Here is a 26,277-nt window from a genome sequence, read left to right as displayed (position 1 = left end):
CCAGTAGGCCCTGGGGGTGCCTCCCATACAGCAGCTCAAACGGAGAGAACCCTGTGGATGATTGGGGAACCTCTCTTATGGCAAACATCAGATAAGGGAGCAGATAATCCCAATTCCTTCCGTCTTTATCCACCACCTTCCTCAACATTTGTTTTAAAGTTTTATTAAACCTCTCCACTAACCCATCTGTTTGAGGGTGATATACTGATGTATGTAATTGGGTCACTTTCAGGAGTTTACACAGTTCTCTGGTCACCCTAGACATAAACGGGGTGCCCTGGTCAGTTAGGACTTCCTTAGGAAGACCCACACGGCTGAAAACCTGAAATAACTCCTTGGCAATGTTTTTAGCAGAGGTACTTCGGAGAGGAATCGCTTCTGGGTAACGGGTGGCATAGTCCATTATTACCAAGATGTGCTGGTGCCCTCTAGTGGACTTCAGTAAGGGCCAACCAAGTCCATGGCGATCCTCTCAAAAGGTACCTCGACAACAGGCAGGGGTACCAACAGACTGCGGAAATGTGGCGTGGGTGCAGTAATCTGACACACTGGACAGGAAGAGCAGTACAATTCCGCTTCCTTAGTGATCCCAGGCCAATAAAACCTCTGGGTGATTCTCTCCCGGGTTTTTTCTGCTCCCAAATGTCCCCCAAGAAAGTGCCCATGGGCCAGTTCCAACACCATCTTGCGGTACAGTTTAGGCACTACCAGTTGCTCAAGGGTGTCCTCTATCCTCTGTGACACTTGATATAACAGGTCCCTTTTAATAATGAAGTAAGGGAGGGCAATCCTCTCGTCAGGGTTAACTAACTCCCCATCTATCTTCACTACATTCTCCCGGGCTCTTAGCAATGTGGGGTCCCTCAATTGCTCAGTGATAAAAAATTTTCGGTGCACGTCGAGGTCATCAAACCCTATCGGCCGCTGTTCCTCTTCTGAGGTAGCAGGCTCCTCCCTAGGGACTGGTGTTTCCCCTGCTAAGACGGAGAATGGAAACTCTGGAGAATCCTCCCAGTTAGAGGATTCTGGAGTAGATGTTTCAGGCTCAGAAGAACCACCTACTGGGGAATCTGGGCAATCCCAGAGTTCCCAGAACTTTGGGAAATCCCTTCCCATAATGGAGTCATGTGGCAGTTTGGGAACTAAACCCACTTGGTGACAAGTTAACGAGGAAAGTTTCAAAGAAAACCATAGTCACCGGATATTCTCGAGTGTCCCCATGTACACAAACTACAGCCATCTTCCTAGGATGTAAGGTTTTTCCCACCACTAAATCACTTTTCACTAAGGTGACCAGGCTACCTGAATCCAACAATACCACAACATCTTTACCATCTAAGCACATTATATATAAAGGTTTCTCATTCCCCTTTACTGCAGTGCATGTGGTTGCAAAAAGGGACTGTCGTCTCTCTGTCAGAAAGTCACACTGCATGGGTTCATCACCCGCTGGGCAAACCGCTGCTACATGTCCCTCTTCCCGCCAACGGTAACAAATCAACCTTCTGGCCCTCTGCTGTGGGATGGGTCTTCGAGGCCGCTCTCACCAAACATTAGCAGTAGTCCCGATAATACCTCTAGTTGCTCTTTGGTCCCTCTCTCCACCCCCATCCCTTGATGCAGTCTTACCTATAGGTGGGGAGGGTCTGGTCTTGGGGTTAAAAGTCTGTGCGTCTCTGGGGAAAGAGGTCAAATTCTCTGTTAGGTACCTTTCGACCAGGTCTACTAGTTTGTCTGCGGTTTCCAGACCACCACGGCTCACCCATTTCTGCAGGGTGTTCGGAAGAGACCTAAAAAATTTGTCCATGACTACGCGTTCCAAAATTTTTGGTCCAGACAGAATTTCTGGCTGAAGCCATTTCTTAGCCAAATGGATAAGGTCACACATCTGCAACAGAGGTGGCTTCCTCAGCTGATAACTCCAATTGTGGACCCGCTGAGCACGGACATCCAAGGTTACCCCAAAACGTGCCAATATTTCCTCTTTTAATCGATCAGTGTTTTGCATCTGCAAGCTCCAAATCAAAATATGCCTTTTGGGCTTCTCCAGATAATAGGGGGGCCACTAGTCCAGCCCACTGTTCTTTAGGCCAACTCTCTTTCTCCACTGTTCTTTCAAACGTGGTCAGAAACATCTCAGGGTCATCATCTGCAGTCATCTTTGGCAATAAAGGGCTTACCCGAAAAGTCGGTATGTTACTGGCCTGACTCCCAGCCTCGGTCTGCTGTCTCTGAAGCTGTTTCATGATGGCCTCCATTTGCTGCTGGTGTCTCTGTTCCAGGCCTGCAATGCTCTCTTGGTGAGCCTGTTGAGCTGCAAGGCTCCACTGAAAACCCGCATTTGTCTGCTGTTGATTTGCATTTTCCTGCTGTTGATTTGCATTTGCTATAGCCAGTTGTTTCAGTATCTCCTCAATTTTGGGTTTACTTAAACTGCCCGCATCCTCCACCATGTGTAAGGGGTAGCTCGGTAGCGGGTGTGGGTGACCCCTTGGGTGGGTTCGTTACACCACCTCACCTTCAGAAGTCTCTCAGCTCACTGCTCTCCTTAACGCACAAAGCTTTAGGATGCAGCAATCAGTAGTCATCCTCTGGATAACTTATAGAGGCATTAATTGCCTCATTCTGAATAGCTGAAGCTTTCCAACATCCTTAAACCTTTCTGGCCATCTCTGCAGCCGACACCTGATAGTAATTGGTGAATTGTCTAAACAAGGCAGAAATGTATCTCCCGTCTGTGACAACACCCACAGATTTACCTGACTTCCTGTCACAATATTATATATATATATATATATATATATATATATATATATATATATATATATATATATATATATATATATATATATATATATATACATATACACACACACACATACATATACATACACACACACATACATATATACATACATACATACATACATATATATGGTCTAAATGTTTATCTTGCAAATTTTAGGCTAAATTTAGCCATAGTAAATGGGGCAGTTATGATGTATTTTTAATAATAGATTAACTTAATAGAAGTTTAATTCACCAAAACTATCTGGACTTTTAACAAGTCTCAGTGCATGGTGTAACAATTTTTGTCCATGCATTTTTTTTAAACATTTGTGAACATCTGTTGGCTGAGAGAAGTCACGTGTCAAATCTGTTAGATTTTGTTACCATCTTTTGTGTACTCATGGTAGGCTCTTAATCATATTCTAAAAGTTATGGGTTTTTGGGTACCTTGATATTCTATAATAATATTCTTTGATTACATTTCTCACATTAACTGTGTGATACATATTATTGAATTTTATTCCACATTTTGACATTATTCTGCACTGAATTATTTAATAAATATAAATATTTTTGCACAAAATTGTATTCTCATCTTCAGGTTAGTGCCACTTAAAACGATCTCATATTTTTGTTGATTTATGGAAATAAGTTAAGAATCTCCTTATTTACAGCTCTTTGCTTATTTGCATAATTATACACGGTTTATCAGAGCAGTATAAACATTCTGACATAATTGGAGGCCCGAGCGCGAGATAAGTGCCTAGTGAAATAAGGGTTACAATTGTGCAAAATATATATTTTGTTGCCATTTGCATTGATTGTTGCTATTGTTGGATACAATATTAAACATGGCAGAGTCCGAAGGTATTCTTGATGAATTTGGTCACGTTGATGCAGACCCAGGAGCGGGTATGCGCAATACACAGGTTAGAGAAGTGGCCAAATTTAAAGTAATGTCTTTTGTCAAAGATAGATTGGCTGTTAAAGATGAGCTCAATGATTGGGTAACAAATGAAACAAAGAATTGCAGGATATGTAAATGATATTTGGTCTGAAGAGTCCTGGGTTGCTGCTTATCTTGGTCAGATTGTTGAAGCTAAAACAAAGAAAGATAAAGATTTACTGATACTTAGATCATGGCCAGAATTTCTTTATATAATTGTTGAATTAACAGAACAATTGGATTGGTATAAAAATAAAATGAAATATCAGGCTGAGCATATTGATAAGTTACAACAAACAATTCATGAGTTTGAAATTCAATCTGAAAAGTTTGTTGATGAAAAGAATAAGTTGTCAGATCAAATATCAGTTTATCTTCATAACCAGACCAAAGAAATTATTGCTTTTCTTAAAAGGGAACTGGATCAAAAAACAACATGCATTGGTAACATGTGACAGAGAGAGGTGTACTTTAGAAACAGAATGTGAGAGATTGCAATTTACTAACAAAACACTTCAGCAGGAGTTAAATGGTTCGGCCTATCTAAAGTATTTGCCGGAAAAACATGCCAGCAGTATAAAGGTTAAACCTTCTATATGGGAGGAGGAATCTGTCACAGAAAGGGTGAGCCAAACGCCTGTTGAAGCTAATGTTTTTAAACGGCCCATAAAAAAACAGATGTCAGATACTGAAAGTAACTCCAGTGTCCTATCAGAGGAAGAAGAATTTAATTTAGTTCTCTTCCTAAAGCAAGTCCAATCTCACCTTAAACAATCTCATAGGAGTAAAAGTCCGCATATCATCCCATCCGTTTGCGGATGATATACGGACATAATGTATGTCTATGGGCATTGTGGATGTCAGCGGATGACACCGCTGACATCCGATTTTGCATCCGTTCCGTTTTTTTAAACAGAACAAAAATAGGGTTCTGTTCCATTCCAAAAAACGGAACAGAACTAAAAGGATGAAAATCGGATGTCCACGGATGGTCATCCGCTGACATCCGCAATGCCATTGACCTACATTATGTCCGTATATCATCCGCAAAAAAATAGGATGATTTGCGGACATGCGGAACGCCCGTGTGAAAGGGCCCTAAAGGTAATAAAATATTTAAAAAGGAAACTGTAGGTCTATTTACTAAGAAAGGATCGCCTTCTATAATTAATCATATAGAAACTTATGAGGAGGCCATGATGACTCTAAAAATTTAGAATATGACAAGCAGAAAATCAAATTCATTTGATGGGTGTTTGGGTCAAAATACAGTTTTTTTCTTTAATTCCCTACGAGATATGGGCAAAAATACCTGGTCTGAAGTGGTTTCAGAAATAAAAACAGAATTTGGCCCCTATCAGACAGCTACTGCTGCAAGGAGAGCCATGTTTACTTTGAAATGTCGGCCAAATCAAAGCCCTAGGGAGTTTTTGTCCGTTCTCAAAAATGCCTATAGCCTGGCTGAGGAAGATCCCCAGTTTGAGAGCCATGAATTCATCCATCTGTGTTATGATGCTTTGTTAACCACTTTACCACCGGAGGATTTTGCTGTCTTCCGTCCAGGCCACTTTTTGCGATTCGGCGCTGTGCGACTTCAACTGACAATTGCGCGGTCGTGCGACGCCGTACCCAAACGAAATTTACGTCCTTTTTTTCCCACAAACAGAGCTTTCTTTTGGTGGTATTTGATCACCTGTGCAATTTTTACTTTTTGCGCTATAAACAAAAAAAGAGCGTTTATTTTGAAAAAATAACAATATTTTTAACATTTTTTTATAGGAAATCCCCCCAAAAAAGATGTAAAAACCAATTTTTTTAAAAATTTTTGGCCAATTTGTTTTCTGCTACCTATGTTTGGTAAAAAAAAAATCGCAATAAGCGTATTTTGATTGGTTTGCGCAAAAGTTATTGCGTTTACTAACAAAGGGAAAGATTTCTGTCATTTTTGGTGTTTTTTTTTTTAACGCGTAATGGCGGCGATCTGCGATTTTTTTTGCGGGACTGCGACATTGCGGCGGACAGATCGGACCCTTGACTGACATTTTTGACACTTTTGGGGGTACCAGTGACATTACTGCAGTAATCAGTGCTATATATATGCACTGTTACTGTAAAAATGACACTGGCAGGGAAGGGGTTAATTTTATTGGAGAGGGAGGGGTTAATGTATGCCTGGTGCTTACTGACGTGTGGGGGGGGAGGTGACTGTGTGAGTCATGGACAGATCGGATGTCCAGCTATGCTGAACAGTCCGATCTGTCACTCCCTGTCACTATGGAGATCCGCCCGCTGTGTTTACACACAGCGGGCGGATCTCCAGACTCGATCCCCGACGATCGGGTAAGAGCAGCGGCGATCGCCGCTGCTCCTCCCCTGGCCCGACTCCCGCTGTGAATGAAAACAGCGGGAGCGAGCCTCCGGCGGCGCGCAAGCGCCGCCCAGAAGGGGGAGTGTCTGACGACGTAGTACTACGTCGTCAGACGATAACGAGCCACTCTGCCGCAGTAATATTACTGTGAGCAGTGGTAAAGTGGTTAAATAAAATAAGAATTATTCTTGCCCGGGATTACAATCCCAGAAACAGTCTGGATTGGTTACTGACAGAAAGTACTACCCTTTTTGCGGTTTTACAAAATAGCGAGGAGACTCAGGATAAGAGGTTTAAATAGCTAAATAATGAAATAGCTGAAGTTCATAATAAAAGATTAGGGACACTTTGAAGCCCCAAAAAGGAGTAATGCTGATGTGGTTAAGAACCCCAGTACTCCCAAATTGATAATGAGCCAGATAAAAAGCATTAATTGGTAAAAAGGCACAACCCTCTTTTTAGGAGATACCCGAAAGGTAAATATAGGAATCAGTATGGTCCTGAAGAGATCCAAAACAGTTCTGAATCAGAAGGTGCTGTAAGTCTCAGACTTCTAATTCCAAAAATCCAACCACAAAGGTTCACTGGAAAAATAGAAGTAACTTACATAAGCGAAAAGATCAGATGCAGTCAGTTTGGGGTTTTGTCAGAACAGATGGAAAAAAATATCCCAGTTCCTCATTGCAAAACCCACAAATCCTTTTTTAGGAGAGGCCACTCCTGTGGGAAGCTCTCCCCAATAACAAATGGAGAACAGCAGGCCAAGGTGGTCTCTAAACATGCAAATACCTGTACCAATACCTAAAAATGAGATTAACCCTGGTGTCTATATGCCTAAAAATAATTTAACCCTTCCAATGCCAGATGGCAAGGAGGTGGGGCGACCTGCTTGTGATTTTATCTTGCAGCCCACCGAGACTTCAGCTGTGAAACTGACAGGCACACATTCCTGTGTGAAAAAGAAAGGGGGGTCGCTGGGTGAAATGCTACATGAGAGCCGTTTTACAGGACATCCAAAATATCTATGCTCCTTACAGAAGATAGATCACAGGTATTTCATGGAGGTTAAATTGCATAATGATTTACCACAAATAATGGCTTTATTGGACACAGGTAGCCATGCAACCATTTTATCTCAGAAATATTTTCAACAAATCCAGGATTTATCTTCTGAGAAATACAAGCTGAAAAGTTTTAGAGCAAACCTTATAAATGTTTCAGGCACTGCTTTATCGGTCAGAGGAGAAGCTTGGTTGAACCTCAACTTGGGAAATGAAATAATTTGCCATCCCACATTGATAGTTGATATGCCCTATGATCGTTTGATTATTGCATTAAGAGATTGAATCCCATTGTGGATTTTATCAATAAGGTTATTTGGTCCCAAGCAAAAATGCCCATTAATTAGGAGCATTCCCAGTACTATCACCGTAAGCGTAACTGCCATGTGATTGAGGAAAGACCGGACTCTATTGAGATCCATTTTAGGAATTCCCAAGTTCCAGATATCTCATTCTTACAAGCAACACCCACCTCAACCGTGGTGGAGAGGATGTTAACACCATATGTGTGCCCCCCGAAAGAGTTAAAAATGTTTGCTTGGAAAGTGATGTTCTGATCATTCACCTTCATCCAGAAAATCCGGACCCTACTGGGTTCAGTGATCATAGCCAATTCTTAGCAGGAATTGAAAAGGTGAATGATGATATGTTCTTTTTGGGCATAATCCTCCTCCGTTATGGGGTTGTTACTAGAATCTTCAATGTGCTTATAAGAGAACCCAAGTATAGGATCTTCCTTTTGGCTTTTAATTAGATCCTCACTTGTGGATTCTCGATTACATTGTGCCACATTATTTGAAGTTTGCGTTCTAGCTCGTTGTCTAGTGACAGCTTCAGTGTGTACCAGTCCTAGTCAATGATCTATGTCTACATTTGTTCCATTGATGGCACCTTGTTTGGCAAGTTGATCGGCTAGATCATTACCTTCTTTGTCCATGTTCTGGGTTTTAGAATGACCTTTAGTTTTCTTCCAATAAATGGTTAGACCATTACTTTTGACTAATTCATCAATGGCACAGAACAACTTGGCAGGTTTTTACAGGTTTGTTATTAGACTGTAACATGTTATTTCTTTTCCAAGTAGGCAGGTATTCAACAAAACTGTTACGTAAATAATTGGAGTCAGTGACTATAACAAATTCAGTGATATTATGCTTTATAGCAATTTGAACAGTTTTGTATACAGCTGCTAATTCGGCCACTTGGCTGCTTTTAGCACCAATGATGTATCCCGAAACATTTGGGAATCCACTTGTCCAAGTGATTCCAATACCTGCTACTAGTTTTCTCTCATCCCCTACGGTGGTGTGATAAGCACAACCATCAATATATACACATGGAAGTAAAGGACAATAATCCTCATCATATGCTTTGTAAGGGGAAGAAATTTGTTCCTCCAAGAAATCCTCTAACGGCTCCTCTATATGAGAATGAGCCGCACAATCATGAAGCTTGGCAAATCCTTGAGCTACTGGACTTTTTATTTTGTTTATACCGGACTTCTAATGGCCAACCTTGTAAAGATAACGTCCACGCAGTTATTCTGCTGTTGGACAAATTGCCATCTCTGATTTTGTCACTTTGTAAATATTGTAGTGGTTGGTGTGCCGTTTCAATGATGATTTTCTCATCCTGATTTTCTCATCCTGAATCTAAATTCTAAAGTTCACTTAAAGGAGCTAGTAGCTCCAAAAAAAAAAAAAAAAACAAATAGAACATTCTGAAGACAAACTGGTGTATTGATTTCAACGTATCACATAAGTAGACTTTTTTCAAATCAAATAGCTTACTTATACACTGTTCTTAATAAGAACTAGCCTTACACATCATAGGAGGCAGGAAACTAAAGACAATTGAGAATTTGGAATCCGCAGAGGTGGGGGTGGTGTGGGATGCGGCTAAGGCATTTATGAGATGTCCGTTTATACGTACGGTTAATGACATTAAAACGGACACCATGCAATGGGAGAATACTGTGTTGGACGCAGTGACTAGAGCGGTGGAAACTTATGTTAGGGACCCGTCCGATGATACTCAGAGGTTGTGGCTGGCTGCCCAATCTATGGCCAAGTCGGTCTCGATTCAAAAGGCTGAAAACAAGCACTTCTTGCAGCAGAGGTATTTTGAGGAGGGAGAAAACACGGGTCATATGTTGGCCATGCTGGATCGCTCGCAGCAGCCTGCAGCCTTTATACCCATTAAGGATTCTCAGGGGGTGCTCTGGCACGCCACGGCTGACATAGGGAGAGTGCTTGGGGAGTTTTATGCTGATCTTTACTCCTCTAAAATCTCGGCTGACTCCCGTGAAATTGCCGATTTTTTTGCATCCTGCGATTTGTCTTCTCCGTCTGCCTCAGACGTGGCTGTGCTTGGGGCTTCCCTTACGGAACACGAAATTTATGCGGCCTTGAAATCTGCTAAGCCTGGTAAATCTCCGGGGGCTGATGGTATCCTGTCGGAGGTTTACAGCCGATACGCTGAACAGTTGGTGCCTGTGCTGTTGCGGGTATATAACTTAGCCTTCCATACTGGCCGCCTTCCTGCCTCTATGTCCAAAGCTATAGTCGTTCTACTGCTGAAGCCCGACAAGGATCCGATTTTGGCGGATTCCTACAGGCCCATATCTCTACTCACCACGGATGATAAAATTCTAGCTAAGATACTGGCCACTAGGCTGTCCTCTGTTGTCCAGGGGGTTGTCCATCGGGATCAATCGGGGTTTATCCCGACCAGATCGATGGCACTTAATCTCCGCCGACTATTCCTGAACCTTCAGATCCCAGTGGACAATCCTGGGAACCGGGCAGTCTTTTCACTAGATGCCGCTAAGTCCCTTATTAACTATTTTGGGACCCTGTCGGGATTTTCCATAAATTGGGATGAATCAGTTTTAATGCCCCTTGATCCCATTACTCGGCTTCTTCCTGATTGTGCATCCCCGGTGCGTGTAGTTGCCTCCTTCAAGTACTTGGGGATCCAGGTGTCTCCTGATCCTGCCCAGTATATTGCATTGAACCTCGTACCTCTGCTGCAAAGGTTCCGCTCTAAATGCACGAGTTGGTGCAAACTGCCCTTGTCTGTAGCCGGAAGGGTTAATTTGATTAAGATGGTGTGGGCTCCTCAACTTATTTAGGTCTTGCATAACTCCCCAATTTGGATACCCCGGAAATGGTTCTATAAAATAGAATCCCAGTTTCGAGAGCTGATCTGGTGCAAAAAAGTGGCTAGGATTAAGCTGGCTACTCTTCAGATGGGCAAGGATAGTGGTGGGTTGGCAGTTCCTGACCCCAGGGTATATTTTCTAGCCTCCCAGGTTCAGCATATGGGGGGCTGGGGTCTATTGGATCCCTTCGATCCTATTGGATCCTTGTTGGTCCCTCCTGACTCTCCTCACCCTGTCCTTGTCCAGCTTGAAGCGGGGTTCTCCAATATGGTGCCTCGGTTACCCACGCTCACCTTGATTCGTTGTGTGGCGTTGTGTCAGGGGAATGTTGAAGATCACGGGTTATCTTCCTCAGACTCCGATTTGGCGTAACCGCAACTTTTCGGAATTGCTTCGCCTAGAGGGCGCTGAGATGTGGGAGGCCCATGGGGTGTACTTTATGGCACAATTGTTCAGAGCAGGGGTGCTGAAATCTTTTCAAGACTTACAGAGGGAGTTTGATGTTCCTAGGCACTGTTTCTTTCGCTACTTACAATTGAGACATGCGGTGCTGGCCCAGGCGGGCTTGTCTACCTTGACACCGGACACTCACCGCCTGTTGGGTGAGGTGTTTCGGGTCTCGGACAAGAAGGGTATGATCTCACAGGTGTATGCCCTTCTGTTGGGATCCTTGCAGGACCCCTCTTCCCTCCCTGCTCGGGCAGGGTGGGAGGGGGATCTTGGACCCATAGATGGGGATTTTGGTGTCGGTGTCGGTATCGGCCTCTCATAAGTTATCTCATTTAGTTCTATTTCACAGAGCATACAGAACACCGGTGCAGCTGTTTCGCTGGGGACGCAGGGCTAACCCGCTGTGCCCCAAATGTGAGAGACCAAGGTACACTTATACACATGCTGTGGAGATGTCCCAAACTATTTTGCTACTGGGGGGAAGTTATTGACATCTCTAGAGCAGGGCTTCCCAAACCTTTTTGGGCCGAGACCCACTTCTGAATGCAGTTATTTTTCGGGACCCACTTGCTTGTAATTGAATATTGTAAAGCGCTACAGAATTTGTTGGTGCTATATAAATGCAAATAATAATAATAATAATGCATTTTTTAAAGGGAGTGGGATGTTAAATTAAAAATATCAATTTACTACTTTTCAATGTATTATTGAATACACTTAATATTATATATATATATATATATATATATATATATATATAAATAAATATAAGGCTATATGGCACTCACCCTCCATCCTCTGCCAGCGGTCCACAGTGGAGGTGAGGCCTCTGTTTTCCCTCCCCAGGGCACAGCACACCTCATCCAAAGTCTCCATGACGAGGAGCTCTATGCTGGTCTTGGTGTCCTGGCTCTTCTCCTTCAGATCCTCTACTGGGGTCACAGAAGCTGCCATGAACTCCTGACACTGCGGGGCCACCTGGTCCTCCTATGACACCGAGGCTACCGCCTCTGCCCGCTAGAGCTGAGAGAACCCCACCGCCAGTCTAGCCAACACCACTGCCACCAGCAGGATGGAGGAGCTGGGTCTGCATATCCTACATAACAGCCCACAGACATACTCACTGATGCAAGTACCCTCCTCGCGGGAAATGCAGACCAACCTCCATAAACTGCGTGGGTGGGGTCCTGAATCCATCGCGATTTGACTGCTCTGGCTCTCTGTAATTTGCGCAGGCTCGCACAGCACAATTTAAGCGGACCCTCTCTCAGTTCCGGCTCATCGTGACCCACCAGTGGGTCCCGACCCACAGTTTGGGAACTCCTGCTCTAGAGTATACAATTTTCAGCTGCTAAGGGATCCTGTGGTCTGTTTGCTTGGTGCTCTGGAGGTGGACACTCTGACCCCAAATGCTCACGTAGCAGTGTTGCGCTTGTTATACATTGCCCGCAAGTTAATTGCTAGGTTTTGGATCGCCTCCAGGGTGCCGAGCAGGGGCCAGTGGATAACACAGGTCAATGCCTCATTAATCAGGGAAAAGCTGACTTACCAGCATCGCAAAGCTCACAAGAAATTAGCTTCATTGTGGCAACCTTGGTTGGATGACCCGGCCTTGGCTCCCCCTCCCAGCTGGTTATGGATCGGCTGCTCATGGGATAGTGTGGCATTTCTTGAGACAGTCTCACATGCAGGATCTTCTCATCCTTATCTTTCCTTTCCCCCTTCCCCCCCCCCTCCCTTCTAAGTTTTCTGCCACTGTTTTTTTTCCCTTCCCTTCTCCTTTACTCTTAGTACTACGGGTGGGTGTTTTGCTACTCTCAGGAGGTATGTGTTATATTGCTGGAAGTGCATGGTCTTGTTACTATTGGATGGGAATATTTGTATGTTCTTATTTATCCCTGTCTTCTGCCACATGGGCACATACTCAGGACTGTTTCCTCTGCTGTACTATTCACCTGAGTGCGTTGTTCTATTGATGTGACCTTTTTTTTTTTTTTGTACTGCTGCTGTTATATAATTTTTTATATACATTTGTATGTTTCTGAACACTGGTTATACCACTGGTGCATTTACCGTTTAGGTTATTTATTCAGTGTACTGTTTATACTCAATAAATATTATATTTTCTTGAAAAAAAAAAGACATTTGAGGTGACAAAAGTATGCTTTGGGTTTCCATGTGAATATAGTTTTGGCCCTCATGCCCTTCTAATTTGTTCTTAACATTCAATTACATTTCCCTGGGCTTCAAAGAGGTTCATTATGAGAAACAAAATGTGCAGGTTTATACAAAACACATGATGTTTATACAACATTTAAAAGAGGAAGTAAACCCTCCTCTGACACTTTTACCTATAGGTAAGCCTATGATAAGGCTTACCTATAGGTAGTGTAAATATCTCCTAAACATGTACCGTTTAGGAGATATTTACCTTACATGCAGCCAGTGACGTCACTGGCGCATGCGCTCTGAAGGAACGGCCGCTGGTGCCGTTTCTTCAGAGCCCCGTGCCGTGACCATCGGCGCGCGCGTGGGAGTGACGTCACTGCGGCTCCGGCCAATCAAATATAAAAGGACAAGAAGGCGCATGCACCTAGTGCATTACGGAAAAAACATTTATTCAATGTAAAGCAAATAAAAATGAATACTCACAAATTTGCAAATAGACATAGCCATCAGACCACACAGTGCCATGCAGTGTGGACAACAAATGTCATAAAAATCAAAGCGGTGTAGTGCTGATGTGCTTCCTCAGAGCGCGGCTATTCTAGACATCACAAGACAAGGTATTTATATATAAACCCCAAAAGCAAAAATCAAGAGAGCCCACTCCTCCAAGGGGCAGGAGGGGAGAGAAGAGAAAGGAGAGGGGGTTAGGAAGAGGAACAAAAATGTATATGTAAATATATATATATATATATATATATATATATATATATATATATATATATATATATATATATATATACACACAGTGGGTACGGAAAGTATTCAGACCCCCTTAAATTTTTCACTCTTTGTTATATTGCAGCCATTTGCTAAAATCATTTAGGTTCATTCTTCTTCCTCATGAATGTACACATAGCACCCCATACTGACAGAAAAACACAGAATTGTTGACATTGTTGCAGATTTATTAAAAAAGAAAAACTGAAATATCACATGGTCCTAAGTATTCAGACCCTTTGCTCAGTATTTAGTAGAAGCCCCCTTTTGATCTAATACAGCCAGGAGTCTTTTTGGGAAAGATGCAACAAGTCTTTCACACCTGGATTTGGGGATCCTCTGCCATTCCTCCTTGCAGATCCTCTCCAGTTCTGTCAGGTTGGATGGTAAACGTTGGTGGACAGCCATTTTTAAGATCTCTGCAGAGATGCTCAATTGGGTTTAAGTCAGGGCTCTGGCTGGGCCATTCAAGAACAGTCACAGAGTTGTTGTGAAGCCACTCCATTATTTTAGCTGTGTGCTTAGGGTCATTGTCTTGTTGGAAGGTAAACCTTCGGCCCAGTCTGAGGTCCAGAGCACTTTGGAGAAGGTTTTTGTCCAGGATATCCCTGTACTTGGCCGCATTCATCTTTCCCTCAATTGCAACCAGTCGTCCTGTCCCTGCAGCTGAAAAACACCCCCACAGCATGATGCTGCCACCACCATGCTTCACTGTTGGGACTGTATTGGACAGGTGATGAGCAGTGCCTGGTTTTCTCCACACATACCACTTAGAATTAAGGCCAAAAAGTTCTATTTTGGTCTCATCAGACCAGAGAATCTTATTTCTCACCATCTTGGAGTCCTTCAGGTGTTTTTTTAGCAAACTCCATGCGGGCTTTCATGTGTCTTACACTGAGGAGAGGTTTCCGCCGGGCCACTCTGCCATAAAGCCCCGACTGGTGGAGGGCTGCAGTGATGGTTGACTTTCTACAACTTTCTCCCATCTCCTGACTGCATCTCTGGAGCTCAGCCACAGTGATCTTTGGGTTCTTCTTTACCTCTCTCACCAAGGCTCTTCTCCCCCGATAGCTCAGTTTGGCCGGACGGCCAGCTCTAGGAAGGGTTCTGGTCGTCCCAAACGTCTTCCATTTGAGGATTATGGAGGCCACTGTGCTCTTAGGAACCTTAAGTGCAGCAGAAATCTTTTTGTAACCTTGGCCAGATCTGTGCCTTGCCACAATTCTGTCTCTGAGCTCTTCAGGCAGTTCCTTTGACCTCATGATTCTCATTTGCTCTGACATGCATTGTGATCTGGAAGGTCTTATATAGACAGGTGTGTGGCTTTCCTAATCAAGTCCAATCAGTATAATCAAACACAGCTGGACTCAAATGAAGGTGTAGAACCATCTCAAGGATGATCAGAAGAAATGGAAAGCACCTGAGTTAAATATATGAGTGTCACAGCAAAGGGTCTGAATACTTAGGACCATGTGATATTTCAGTTTTTCTTTTTTAATAAATCTGCAACAATGTCAACAATTCTGTGTTTTTCTGTCAGTATGGGGTGCTATGTGTACATTCATGAGGAAGAAGAATGAACCTAAATGGTTTTAGCAAATGGCTGCAATATAACAAAGAGTGAAAAATTTAAGGGGGTCTGAATACTTTCGTACCCACTGTGTAATATATATATATATATATATATATATATATATATATATATATATATATATATATAAATAAAATGTCATTTTTTTTTTTATTTTTTTTTGGTATTAGGTGCAAAAAAATGAACAAAGGCAATACTAGACCTATACTAGAACAAATTCAGGCACTCACTTATAAGAATGTATATGACTTCATTCACTTGTGAATTCAACTTAAGAAGCTTCTCAGCAATAGTGAAGTCTGTTTAGTATTTACATTTGGTAAATCTGATGTGGACATGGTTGTATACAACCAGCATACTTACTTCTACACTTGGCACAACGGCTCTCATCATATTCTTTTAGCTCTGCTACCCGTGGCTGGTCGCTTTTGCCTGGTTTGCGATGTTCTGTTTCTTGCCGAATACGAGCAGCCTCTTCTTTAGCGAAAACTCCTAGGTCCTGAGTGTAGCGCCCATACATCTGAAAAAGCGTACAAACATGAAATTCAATCATTATCACATATTAAAAACTCTCCACTCAGAATGTTTCTTTTTACAGCACAGACTGTAAACCAGATTTGGTTCAAACCTCAAATATAAAAACGTGGTTATAGAGTTTAAAAGGTTTTATTTGTTACACTGACTATTATGTGCAGCAAATATGCATGCTTATTGGAGATAAGGAAATGCATTTTGTAAAAGACAGACAGTGCATCTGCTAACTGCCACTACTTACTGCAAACATTTTTCTCATGTTGTTGACATCCTGCTTCTCAATCAGCGTCACCACCCCCCCCCCCCCCTCTGGGAAACCAGGGTAATAGGGTCTGTTGGTAAAGGAAGATTGGAATGGAGAAGTGATTTTTTTTACCCCCTTGGCTGTACAGAAGTAAGGGCTCTTTCACACAGGCGGTCCGATCAGATCCACCTGTCAGTTTTCAAGGCGGATCTGATCGGATGCCCATTCAGCCCTATGGAGCAGCGGATGTCAACGGAGACACCTCCGCTGACACCCGCTGCCATCCGCATCCGATCCTGTCCGTGAAATCCGGACGGATGGAAACCCTATTTTCCATCCGTCCTGGCGATCGGATCGGATGAGAGCGGACAGGCGGTCCGCTCTCATCCGATCCCCCATAGAGAGCGGCGGGGGCTGCGACACCTCCCTCTCCGCACTGCAAGTGGAGTCTCTGCAAGTGGAGACGGAGCTGTCATCCGCTGGCTCAGCCAGAGCCCTAAGTAGTTTATGCCATGCACACTTTTTTTTTTTGTTGTTTTTTTGGTTTTTTTTTGCATTTAGCAAAATTCAGAGTCTCTGTCAGTCTGATGAAGTTTGCTCGATGTGCTTTTTACAATGTAGAAATGGGCGAACAAATTCTATCCAATATACAGATTTTTCCTGTGCTTGTAAAATGTGTGTATATTAGACAACAGGCATCCCATGGTTATGGGAATTTTGGAACACCATGCATACAGATATGCAATGGCAGGTTTTCGTTAGCTGAATGTCTCTATGTTGCATTCTTTTCAGCCCCTAAGTGGTAAACATTGGACCTATTTTTTTCAAGTGGTCTATCATAGCTGGTATTTTTGCAGTGCAGTACAGAAAAACAAACTGTACAATGCATCATTCATGCTAAATCAAAAAAGCTGTAAAGTACAACAGCTCCCTCTGGTGGTAGCTCGTGTTGAGCAATTATAAATTACATACTGTGACAGTTTAAGGCTCTGATATCGTGGAAAGGGCACAAAATGTTTACACATTTGCTGAGTGCAGAACTATGAAGTGGTATTTTTGAGTGGAGAAAATTGCTTTTTCAGATTTCTCCAGATTTGTATATTTCTGGATGGGTCTCCGTAGTTTGGAAATTTCACAGTGCCTTGGGAGGAAAGAAATCTTCAACCCAGTGTCTGGGTTTTTTGGCTAACCAACAGGGTTTTTTGGCTAACCAGCAGGGTGTGGGCCCAGGTGCACACAGCCCTTTGGCTCCATTCACACTGGCCTTAAGAAATGCCAGTTCCTTTGGCAGAAAAAAACATCCTTATAGAGAGCTTTTTTGTATATAGTTCAGATGAGTTTAGGAGAGTTTCCCATTTTTGCTGCCAGAAAGCTCAAATCATGCACACAAACCAGAAGGGCTTTTTTCCTTCCTCTTAACAGGGGTGTCAAACTCAAATTCATTGGGGGCCGCATTAGCAATATGGTTGTCCTCAAGGGGCCAGTTGTATATTAAAACCATGTATCAACTCTTCATCATATTAAATAATTGCCTCTGCATTTAATTATCACTGGTTTTTATTTAAGTAATAATTAGCTCGGAGAGCAGGGTTGCGCTGAGTGCAGGGTCCAGGGTTGCGCTGAGTGCAGGGTCCAGGGTTGCGCTGAGTGCAGGGTTGCGCTGAGTGCAGGGTCCAGGGTTGCGCTGAGTGCAGGGTTGTGCTGAGTGCAGGGTTCAGGGTTGCACTACGCACAGAGTATAGGGTTCAGGAGTGCACTATGCACATCATCTCATTTTCACCCCTGCTCCAGGGTTCTGACCTCTGCAACCACAACTTTTCCCCCATCCCCCGCACATCTGCACAGTTCCGCCACCACAACCCACATTGTCCCCAAACTTCCCTTCCCAAAGCTTCCTCACATCTCTACTAGGCAGTTCCCTCCCTCTGTATTGAGGTCTAGTACCTGTGTAGGCAGACCTGTGCATTCGGCTCCAGTAAAAGTTCACTTCTGTCGCCTTTCACAGAAAGCCTTCTGACGGATCTGCCACTGCCCTACCCCTTTGTGCCACATTGTGAGTGTGAGCGACGCCGTCAGTGCGTGAAGGGATCCTGGAGTCGCAGAGACCATAGCTGTCACTGCAAATACAAAAGTTCCTGTGTTTACAAGTGACGGCAGGAGAGCCAGTGGTGCCGGCCAGGAGCCACTGTGAGCCACATGACAAGGCCCAGCGAGCCCAATTTGGCCCACGGACCTGTGCTCTAAACATTGAGCTAATAATATTCCTGTAATCATCCTAATGTGCACTGACACATAGGATAACATTGAGCTGCTTCTACAGGCAAAACACAAAACTCCTGTAGGAACAATGATTTTTAAGCCAGTGTGCATCGAGCCTTATAATGTTGGTCTGCTGAGAGTTGCTGGGGGGAATGAAGGAGATTTGGAGCAGTGGCTGCCACTGAGAGAAGCTGTGCGTGGAGATAAGACGGTATGTGCATTAAAGGGTTCAAAGCTGTATACATCCAAGAAGCTTGAGGCTGTGTGCCTTAAGGGGCTCGAGGCTGTGTGCCTTAAGGCAGTGGTCCTCAACTCCGGTCCTCTGGGCCCACTAACAGGCCAGGTTTGCAAGATAACTAAATTACATCACAGGTGATCTCATTTGCTGCTCAGTGATTGCAGTATTCTAGTCTGCATCTCCCCAAGGTAATACTTAAAATCTGGCCCGTTAGTGGGCCCCGAGGACCGGAGTTGAGGACCAGTGCCTTAAGGGGCTCGAGGCTGTGTGCGTTAAGGGGCTCGAGGCTGTGTGCGTTAAGGGGCTCGAGGCTGTGTGCCTTAAGGGGCTCGAGGCTGTGTGCCTTAAGGGGCTCGAGGCTGTGTGCCTTAAGGCAGTGGTCCTCAACTCCGGTCCTCTGGGCCCACTAACAGGCCAGGTTTGCAAGATAACTAAATTACATCACAGGTGATCTCATTTGCTGCTCAGTGATTGCAGTATTCTAGTCTGCATCTCCCCAAGGTAATACTTAAAATCTGGCCCGTTAGTGGGCCCCGAGGACCGGAGTTGAGGACCAGTGCCTTAAGGGGCTCGAGGCTGTGTGCGTTAAGGGGCTCGAGGCTGTGTGCGTTAAGGGGCTCGAGGCTGTGTGCCTTAAGGGGCTCGAGGCTGTGTGCCTCTACGAAGCTTGAGGCTGCGTGTGTTAAGGAGCTCAAAGCTGTATGCATGAAAGAGCTGGTGGTCTGAGAAACCAGTACCTATAGCAGCAGTGCTGCTTATGAGTACCTAGGTGGGCTAGCATTTTTCATTTGTATTTTGCTGGAGAAGGACCCCTGTATGGGAAACCTTGTGTTATATGGACTTTCGGCTTTACTTTTAATAAAAATGGGCTGCCATACCCTAAAACTGAAGTGCTGTCTGACGTCAACTCACTTGAAAATGCATCTAGAGCTAACGATGTCACAATACACTACGGATGAGAAAATCATTTTGAAAATCAGATGAATTGGTGAATTGCAAATTGTTAATTTACCTGAAAATTTAAATGTCTGTACTGTGAGAAGCTATTTAGGAAACCTAATTCACAATTTTTTGGATTTTATACAGATTGGATGGGACTGTATAAATATATTTAGGAGAAAAAAAAAACAAAAACCAAAACCAAAACATGATTCAACTAATTTACAAATTGCTTAGCAAACATTGCAAGTTGTGGGCAGGCCTCTGTAGAATGATCATACATAACAAAAGTTAGTGCAGCCAGCAACATTTAGGTGACTGTGTCCTATACATCAATCTTATTTTACAAAACAGACACTGACCCATTAAAGATGCCTCAGCAAAGACAGCAGCAATCTTCTAGCAAGGAAGATAGAGGCATAGTCAGGAAAAATCGGATTTTTGTAAGATCTTACCGTAAAATCCTTTTCTCTTAGCTCATTGACAGACGTAGTCTTCTTGATTCACAAGAACTGGGTTATGTTGTCTCCGCAGGAGTAGGACTAGGCAGAAAAGAAAAAACGTTCTGGCTCCACCCTAGGGGCAGTCCCAGAGGGTATATCCTCCCTCTCTCTGCTACAAGGCATCAGTTCTGTCACAAAGCAGCAACAGAGAATTTAACCCAACCCAACTCAATGATAGAGGGGCGGGTACTACGTCTGTCAATGAGCTAAGAGAAAAGGATTTTACGGTAAGATCTTACAAAAATCCGATTTTCTCTGTCGCTCATTGACAGACGTAGTCTTCTTGATTCACAAGAACTGGGACATCCAGAAGCAGTGCCACAAATGAGGGGTGGGATTGACAGAAATCAAAATCCAATCTAGAAGGCCCAACCGGTGCCAAACTAGAAGTTTTAAAGGCTCATTATAAACAAAGAATGAGACTCAAATAAAAATTCCAACGGAAAAAAACCCTCGAGGTAGACCACTGGTCTCCTCAAATGGCGGCCTGCAAAACCTTGCGGCCAAACGAGGCATCAGACGATGCCATTACATCAACTTTATAATGTTTTGTAAAGGTATGCACCGACGACCAGGTAGCCGCCTTGCACACCTGGACCACTGACGCCTGATGGCGAAAGGCCCATGACGCACTAAGTGCCCGAGTGGAGTGCGCCTTAACAGGGAACGGGGGCTCCCGACCCTTAAAAGAATAAGCCTGTACCACCGTCTGTCTGATCCATTTGGAAATAGTCGCGGCAGATGCAGGCAACCCCTTTTTGGGTCCATCCGGGACCACAAAAAGTGAATCCGTCTTGCGAAACGAGTCTGTCGTTTTCAAGTATACCCTGATCGCCCGGACCACATCCAAGGAGTGCAAAGCAAACTCCCGAGGATGACTGGGCTTAGGACACAGGGAAGGTAATACAATTTCTTCATTCAGATGAAATTCTGAAACCACTTTTGGTAGGAAGGATGGATTCGGACGAAGAACCACCTTATCTCTATGAACCACCAGATATGGGGAACGACAAGATAATGCGGCCAGTTCTGACACCCTGCGTGCAGAAGTGATAGCCACCAAGAAGGCCACCTTCTGGGACAACGTAGGTAGAGGAATCTCCCTAATATCTTCAAAGGGAGGTTTCTGAAGAACCGACAATACTAAATTAAGATCCCAGGGTGGTAACGGCGTGCGCACTGGCGGAGCCAGATGTCGCACCCCCTGGATGAAATTCCGCACCAAGGAATGAGTAGCCAAAGGCTTCTGAAAGAAGATAGCTAAGGCTGAGACCTGACCCTCGATAGTGCTCAAGGCCAGTTTCTGCTCAACCCCTTGTTGCAGAAAAGCTAATATTCGACTAACCGAATAAGACCGTGGACGGAACCCCAGAGGTTCACACCATGCAATGTAGGACTTCCATGTGCGATGATAAATCTTTCTGGAAGTCGCTTTCCTTGCTTTAACTAGAGTAGGAATAACTGAAGCTGACAAACCCTTGTCCTTCAGCACCTGGGTCTCAATAGCCAGGCCGTTAAAGCCAGCGATCGTAAAGCAGGATGGAAGATCGGTCCCTGAGACAGTAGGTCCTCCCTGAGAGTCTCCACGGGACGTCCGCCACCAGTCTGACCAAGTCGGCGTACCACGCTCGGCGAGGCCAGTCCGGAGCTACCAGGATTACTGGAATTCCTTCCTCCTCTATCCTGCGAAGAAATCTTGGCAGTAACCCGAGAGGAGGGAAGGCATACATTAGCTGGTATTGCCCCCACGGGGCGATCAGTGCGTCTGCGGTCTCCGCTAGAGGATCGCGGGAGCGAGCCACGAATCTCTGTACTTTCCTGTTGAATCGTGATGCCAACAGATCCACATCCGGGGTGCCCCAACGTAGGCACAACTGGTGGAAAACTTCTGGATGGAGGGACCATTCCCCCTGATCCAGAGTCTGACGGCTGAGATAATCTGCCTGCCAATTTTCCACCCCCGGAATGAACACCGCAGAGATCGCTGGAACAAATCGTTCCGCCCAGCGAAGAATGCAAGCCACTTCCTTGGCCGCTCGGACACTCTTGGTGCCCCCCTGGTGATTGACATAAGCCACGGCCGTGGCGTTGTCCGACTGGATTCGAACCGGGCTGCCCTGGAGCTGCTCGGTCCAGTGAATCAGACAAAGTCTGATCGCTCTCAGTTCCAATACATTTATCGGCAACCTGGATTCTTCCGGGGACCAAAGTCCCTGGACAGATAACTGACCGAGAATTCCTCCCCATCCGGATAGGCTGGCATCCGTGGTCACTATCGTCCAATATATTGGCAGAAATGACTTTCCCTGGCTGAGCATCGGAGACCGAAGCCACCAGACCAGAGACTCTCTGGTCTGTTTGCTCAATCGGATCCGATTGTCCAGGGATTCCGGATTCCGATTCCATCTGAGAAGAATCTCTTGCTGAAGAATTCGGGTATGGGACTGGGCAAATGGGACTGCTTCGAAGGAAGCCACCATCAACCCCAGAACCCTCATGCAAGTTCGAAGAGAAGACCAGCTGTTGGATAGTAACAACTGGACTGCTGATTGAATCTTCCGGAGTTTCCCTACCGGAAGGAAAACTCTTGTCCTGACTGTGTCTAGAATTAGACCCAGATATTCGAGCCTCTGGGTGGGAACCAGAAATGACTTTTGCTGGTTCACCAGCCACCCGAATTCCTGTAAAGAAATCATAGTAATTTCTATGTTTTGTAGCAGGGTCTGAGGAGACTCTGCATGAAGCAGGAGATCGTCTAGGTAACCTAGAATCGATATGCCTCTTTGGCGCAGTAGTGCCAACATTGGGGCCAACACCTTCGTGAAGACCCGAGGAGCCGTGGCGAGACCGAAAGGTAACGCCACAAACTGATAGTGGTTCTCTTCTACGGAAAAGCGTAGAAACCGCTGATGTCCTGCGAAAATGGGAATGTGAAGATAGGCGTCCTTGATGTCTATGGACGCTAGGACATCCCCTGGATGCAGGAAGGCTGCTACTGTGCGAATGGATTCCATCTTGAATTTTCTTATGTTGAGAAAGGAATTGAGTGCCCTTAAGTCCAGAATTGGACGCACTTTGCCCTCTTTCCTGGGTATTGTAAATAGGTTTGAATAAAACCCCTGAAAACGTTCTGTCCAAGGAACGTGGACTACCACTCCTTGTAGTAAATCCGTGACTGCTCTCCGCAGATCTTCTAGACGATCCGGGGATAGTCGGATATTGGAAGGGAAGAATCGCGCCGGTGGGAGAGATCGAAACTCGATCTTGTACCCTGACCTTATGACTTCGCAAACCCACTTGTCCGGGATTCTGGAAAGCCATGGATCCGGGAACTGGCGAAGACGTCCCCCCACCCCAGTTATGGGTGGGGGCGCACCTTCAGGCTTTGGACGATTTATCTTCAGGTCTGGAGGGGGCGGGCTTTTGCTTGCCCGACCAACGTCCCCTGAAGCCTCCTGAAGGAGCTTTGGAGGACTTAATTTTTTCACCCGCGGGACGAAAAAACTTTTTGTGAGCAGAGAAAGAAGGCCCTCGTCTTTGACGAGGTCCTTTACCTTTAACATTTTGCGGTAAAAAGGTGCTCTTTCCTCCCGTGAGATCCTTAATGATCTCATCTAAGTTGGCTCCAAATAGACGCTCTCCTAAAAAGGGGGTATTAGCCAATGCTTTTTTGGAACCTTGGTCAGCTAACCAACCTTTTAGCCACAGTGTACGCCTGAGAACCACTGCTGAAACTGATGCTCGCGCCAATAATGGAGTGGCGTCTAACGCCGCATCACACACAAACTGTAACCCCTGTATCATTTGTTCCAACAAATCTGATACCGCCTGAGGGACTTCTTCTAAGTCCCGGCGCAACCACATGGTCCATTCAGTTACAGTCTGCGAAACCAGTCCAATAGCAATTATTGGTCTGAAAGCTGATCCAATCAAGGAAAACATGGTGCGAGACATAGCTTCTATCTTGCGATCCACTGGATCTTTAAAAGACGGGGCGTCTTCTAAAGGAATAACCGTGGCTTTATTCAATCTAGTAATTGGTGAATCCACCACAGGTGGTTCTGTCCATTTCTTAATGAGGGTTTCCTCAAACGGATAACGCCTGTTAATGCGTTTAGAAATAGCAGAAGTGCGTTTTGGCAGACTCCATTCTTCTTTGATTGGATTGCCAAAACATTTGGGCAATGGAAAAACCTTCGCTACTTTGATGCGTTTTTTAGTCCCAAAGGGGATTTCAGTTTCAGCTATTTCCGACGGAATACCCTGTAATCTTAAGGTTTCTTGAACAGATACAATGAGTGCGTTTACCAACGCTTCCTCTCGGGCTATGGCTGATGCCGAAACATCCTCCTCACTGTCTGAAGAGACAGTACCCGAGACACCAATCCCAGATGAAGTACCTGCAACTGCAGAAATAGGCTCAGATTCTGAATCCGAAGTTTCAGATAATAAGGGGTTAGGCGGGGGTCGCTTTCTTGCGCCCTGTCCCTGACAAGCCACTTCCACCCGGGACACAAAAGTTTCCATAATAGCTGACAATGATTCAACCGTCAGTGGGGTGCTGGAGGATCCTGCAGACACCTCGAGGGGATCCGGTGGAGATACATGAGTGGCAGGGTCCATGTTAATTCAGGACACCTCTGCCAGAAAAAACAAATACTTTTTTTTTTTTTTTTTTTTTATGTGTATCCCCCTAGCGCAATAGCGCCCCTCAGAGTACCTGCTTCTCGATCCCCACAGAGAGAGAGAGGGACCCTCAAGGCTCACCACCCGATGCAGAGAAGTTTCCAACCAACTGCAGTCAGCGTCTGTCTTTTAAAGACTGGAAAGAGCTGTGTTAGTTTTCCCGGGTAGAAGGACGTGGCTCCGCCCCCTGTGTACGCCTTCCGGCGTTCCCAGCTCTCCACGAGGTAGCTGGGCTCATCAAACATGGCCGCCCCCATACAGGAGACAATAGACTCCAAAAACATGGCGGCCGGCGTGACCTGAGGACATTCATGCACCCGGTCTACGGCAAAATGGCGGCGGACTGCCGAAATCGTTTTTCCCAGCACATCCACCTGCATCTCTGCTAAATGGCGGTTTATCGATCTGCAGGAGGTACACTACAATTAAGGTAGGATTATACCTCCTATGTCTGCTGTAATACTACAGTCTGCTGGGTAGAGTGTTAGCTCTCAAACCAAGTCCACTTCCCACCAAACACATGCTGTATTTACAAGGGGGACTTTTAGTGTCAGACAGATACTGACCATGTATGGAGGGGCCCATAATTCATACTGCCTCATAACGAGGAAAAAAGGGAACGTTTACTCACCATACCGAACCGACAGGCACCCTCTCTTCACAATACCCTCTCCACCGGGGTGGGGGGTTGTGGACCACTCCGGACGTCTCGACTCTCTGGTTCCTGGCGTCCAAGCGAGACTTTTAACTCGCAAGGTCAGTCCCTCCAATGGGACTCCATCGCGGCCGACCCAGCGCGGAGCTCTGGTCTGCATGCGGTGGTAGGCAGAAACCGGGGTGACCACTGGATCTCAACATCCAGCCCGTCGCCCGGCCCGCATACTTACTTGAATGTGTCGCGGCCGACCAAGCGCAATGCAATGGTCTGCGCGCGCTCGTAGGCCGGCTGGGGTGACCACTGGTGTCGCCCAGTCCGGCGTATTTGCTTGAAGATCTCACAGGAAAAAACACTGGAGAAAAAACTACCTAAAAAATATTTTTTCTAAAAGAAAAAATCTTGCCAGGACCAGAGATCCCAGCAAGGAACTTAGGTCCTTACTCCTGACTAGACAGAAAAAAAAATGATGCCTTGTAGCAGAGAGAGGGAGGATATACCCTCTGGGACTGCCCCTAGGGTGGAGCCAGAACGTTTTTTCTTTTCTGCCTAGTCCTACTCCTGCGGAGACAACATAACCCAGTTCTTGTGAATCAAGAAGACTACGTCTGTCAATGAGCGACAGAGAAATATTGGGATCACTTGGAGACATAATAACTACCTGTAAATGTATGGCAGGCTTCCCATGTGTGGTGTAAGGGGTCATTAAATTCTATTCCACTATGTATTCTTTAAGTGGTTGTAAAGTCAGAAGCTTTATCTTAATGCATTAAGATAAAAAGCCTTCTGTGTGCAGCAGCCACCCTCAGCCCCCTAAATACTTACCTGAGCCCATCTCGCTCCAGCAATGTCAGCTGGCCGAGACTCTCCCTCTTCATTGGCTGAGACGGCAGCACAGCACCAT

The 26,277-nt window shown here is 45.0% G+C and overlaps 1 protein-coding gene across 2 annotated transcripts in view; it reads right to left on the bottom strand.

Annotated features, from left to right (window-relative positions):
* The window catches only part of CLCN2 (chloride voltage-gated channel 2), a 684,072-nt gene that overhangs the window by 504,697 nt on the left and 153,098 nt on the right, over positions 1-26,277 (bottom strand). For both annotated transcript variants that reach the window (XM_082249904.1, XM_082249905.1), the window contains exon 2: positions 15,679-15,835. In XM_082249904.1, the coding sequence (XP_082106030.1) occupies positions 15,679-15,835 (157 nt within the window). The remainder of the gene's footprint in view (positions 1-15,678; positions 15,836-26,277) is intronic.

The sequence above is a fragment of the Pelophylax lessonae genome (assembly GCF_965119305.1).
Source record: "Pelophylax lessonae genome assembly, chromosome: 3".
Lineage (NCBI taxonomy): Eukaryota > Metazoa > Chordata > Amphibia > Anura > Ranidae > Pelophylax > Pelophylax lessonae.
Note: the sequence above shows the minus strand (reverse complement) of the source record. Positions and strands in the feature narration are given on the sequence as shown.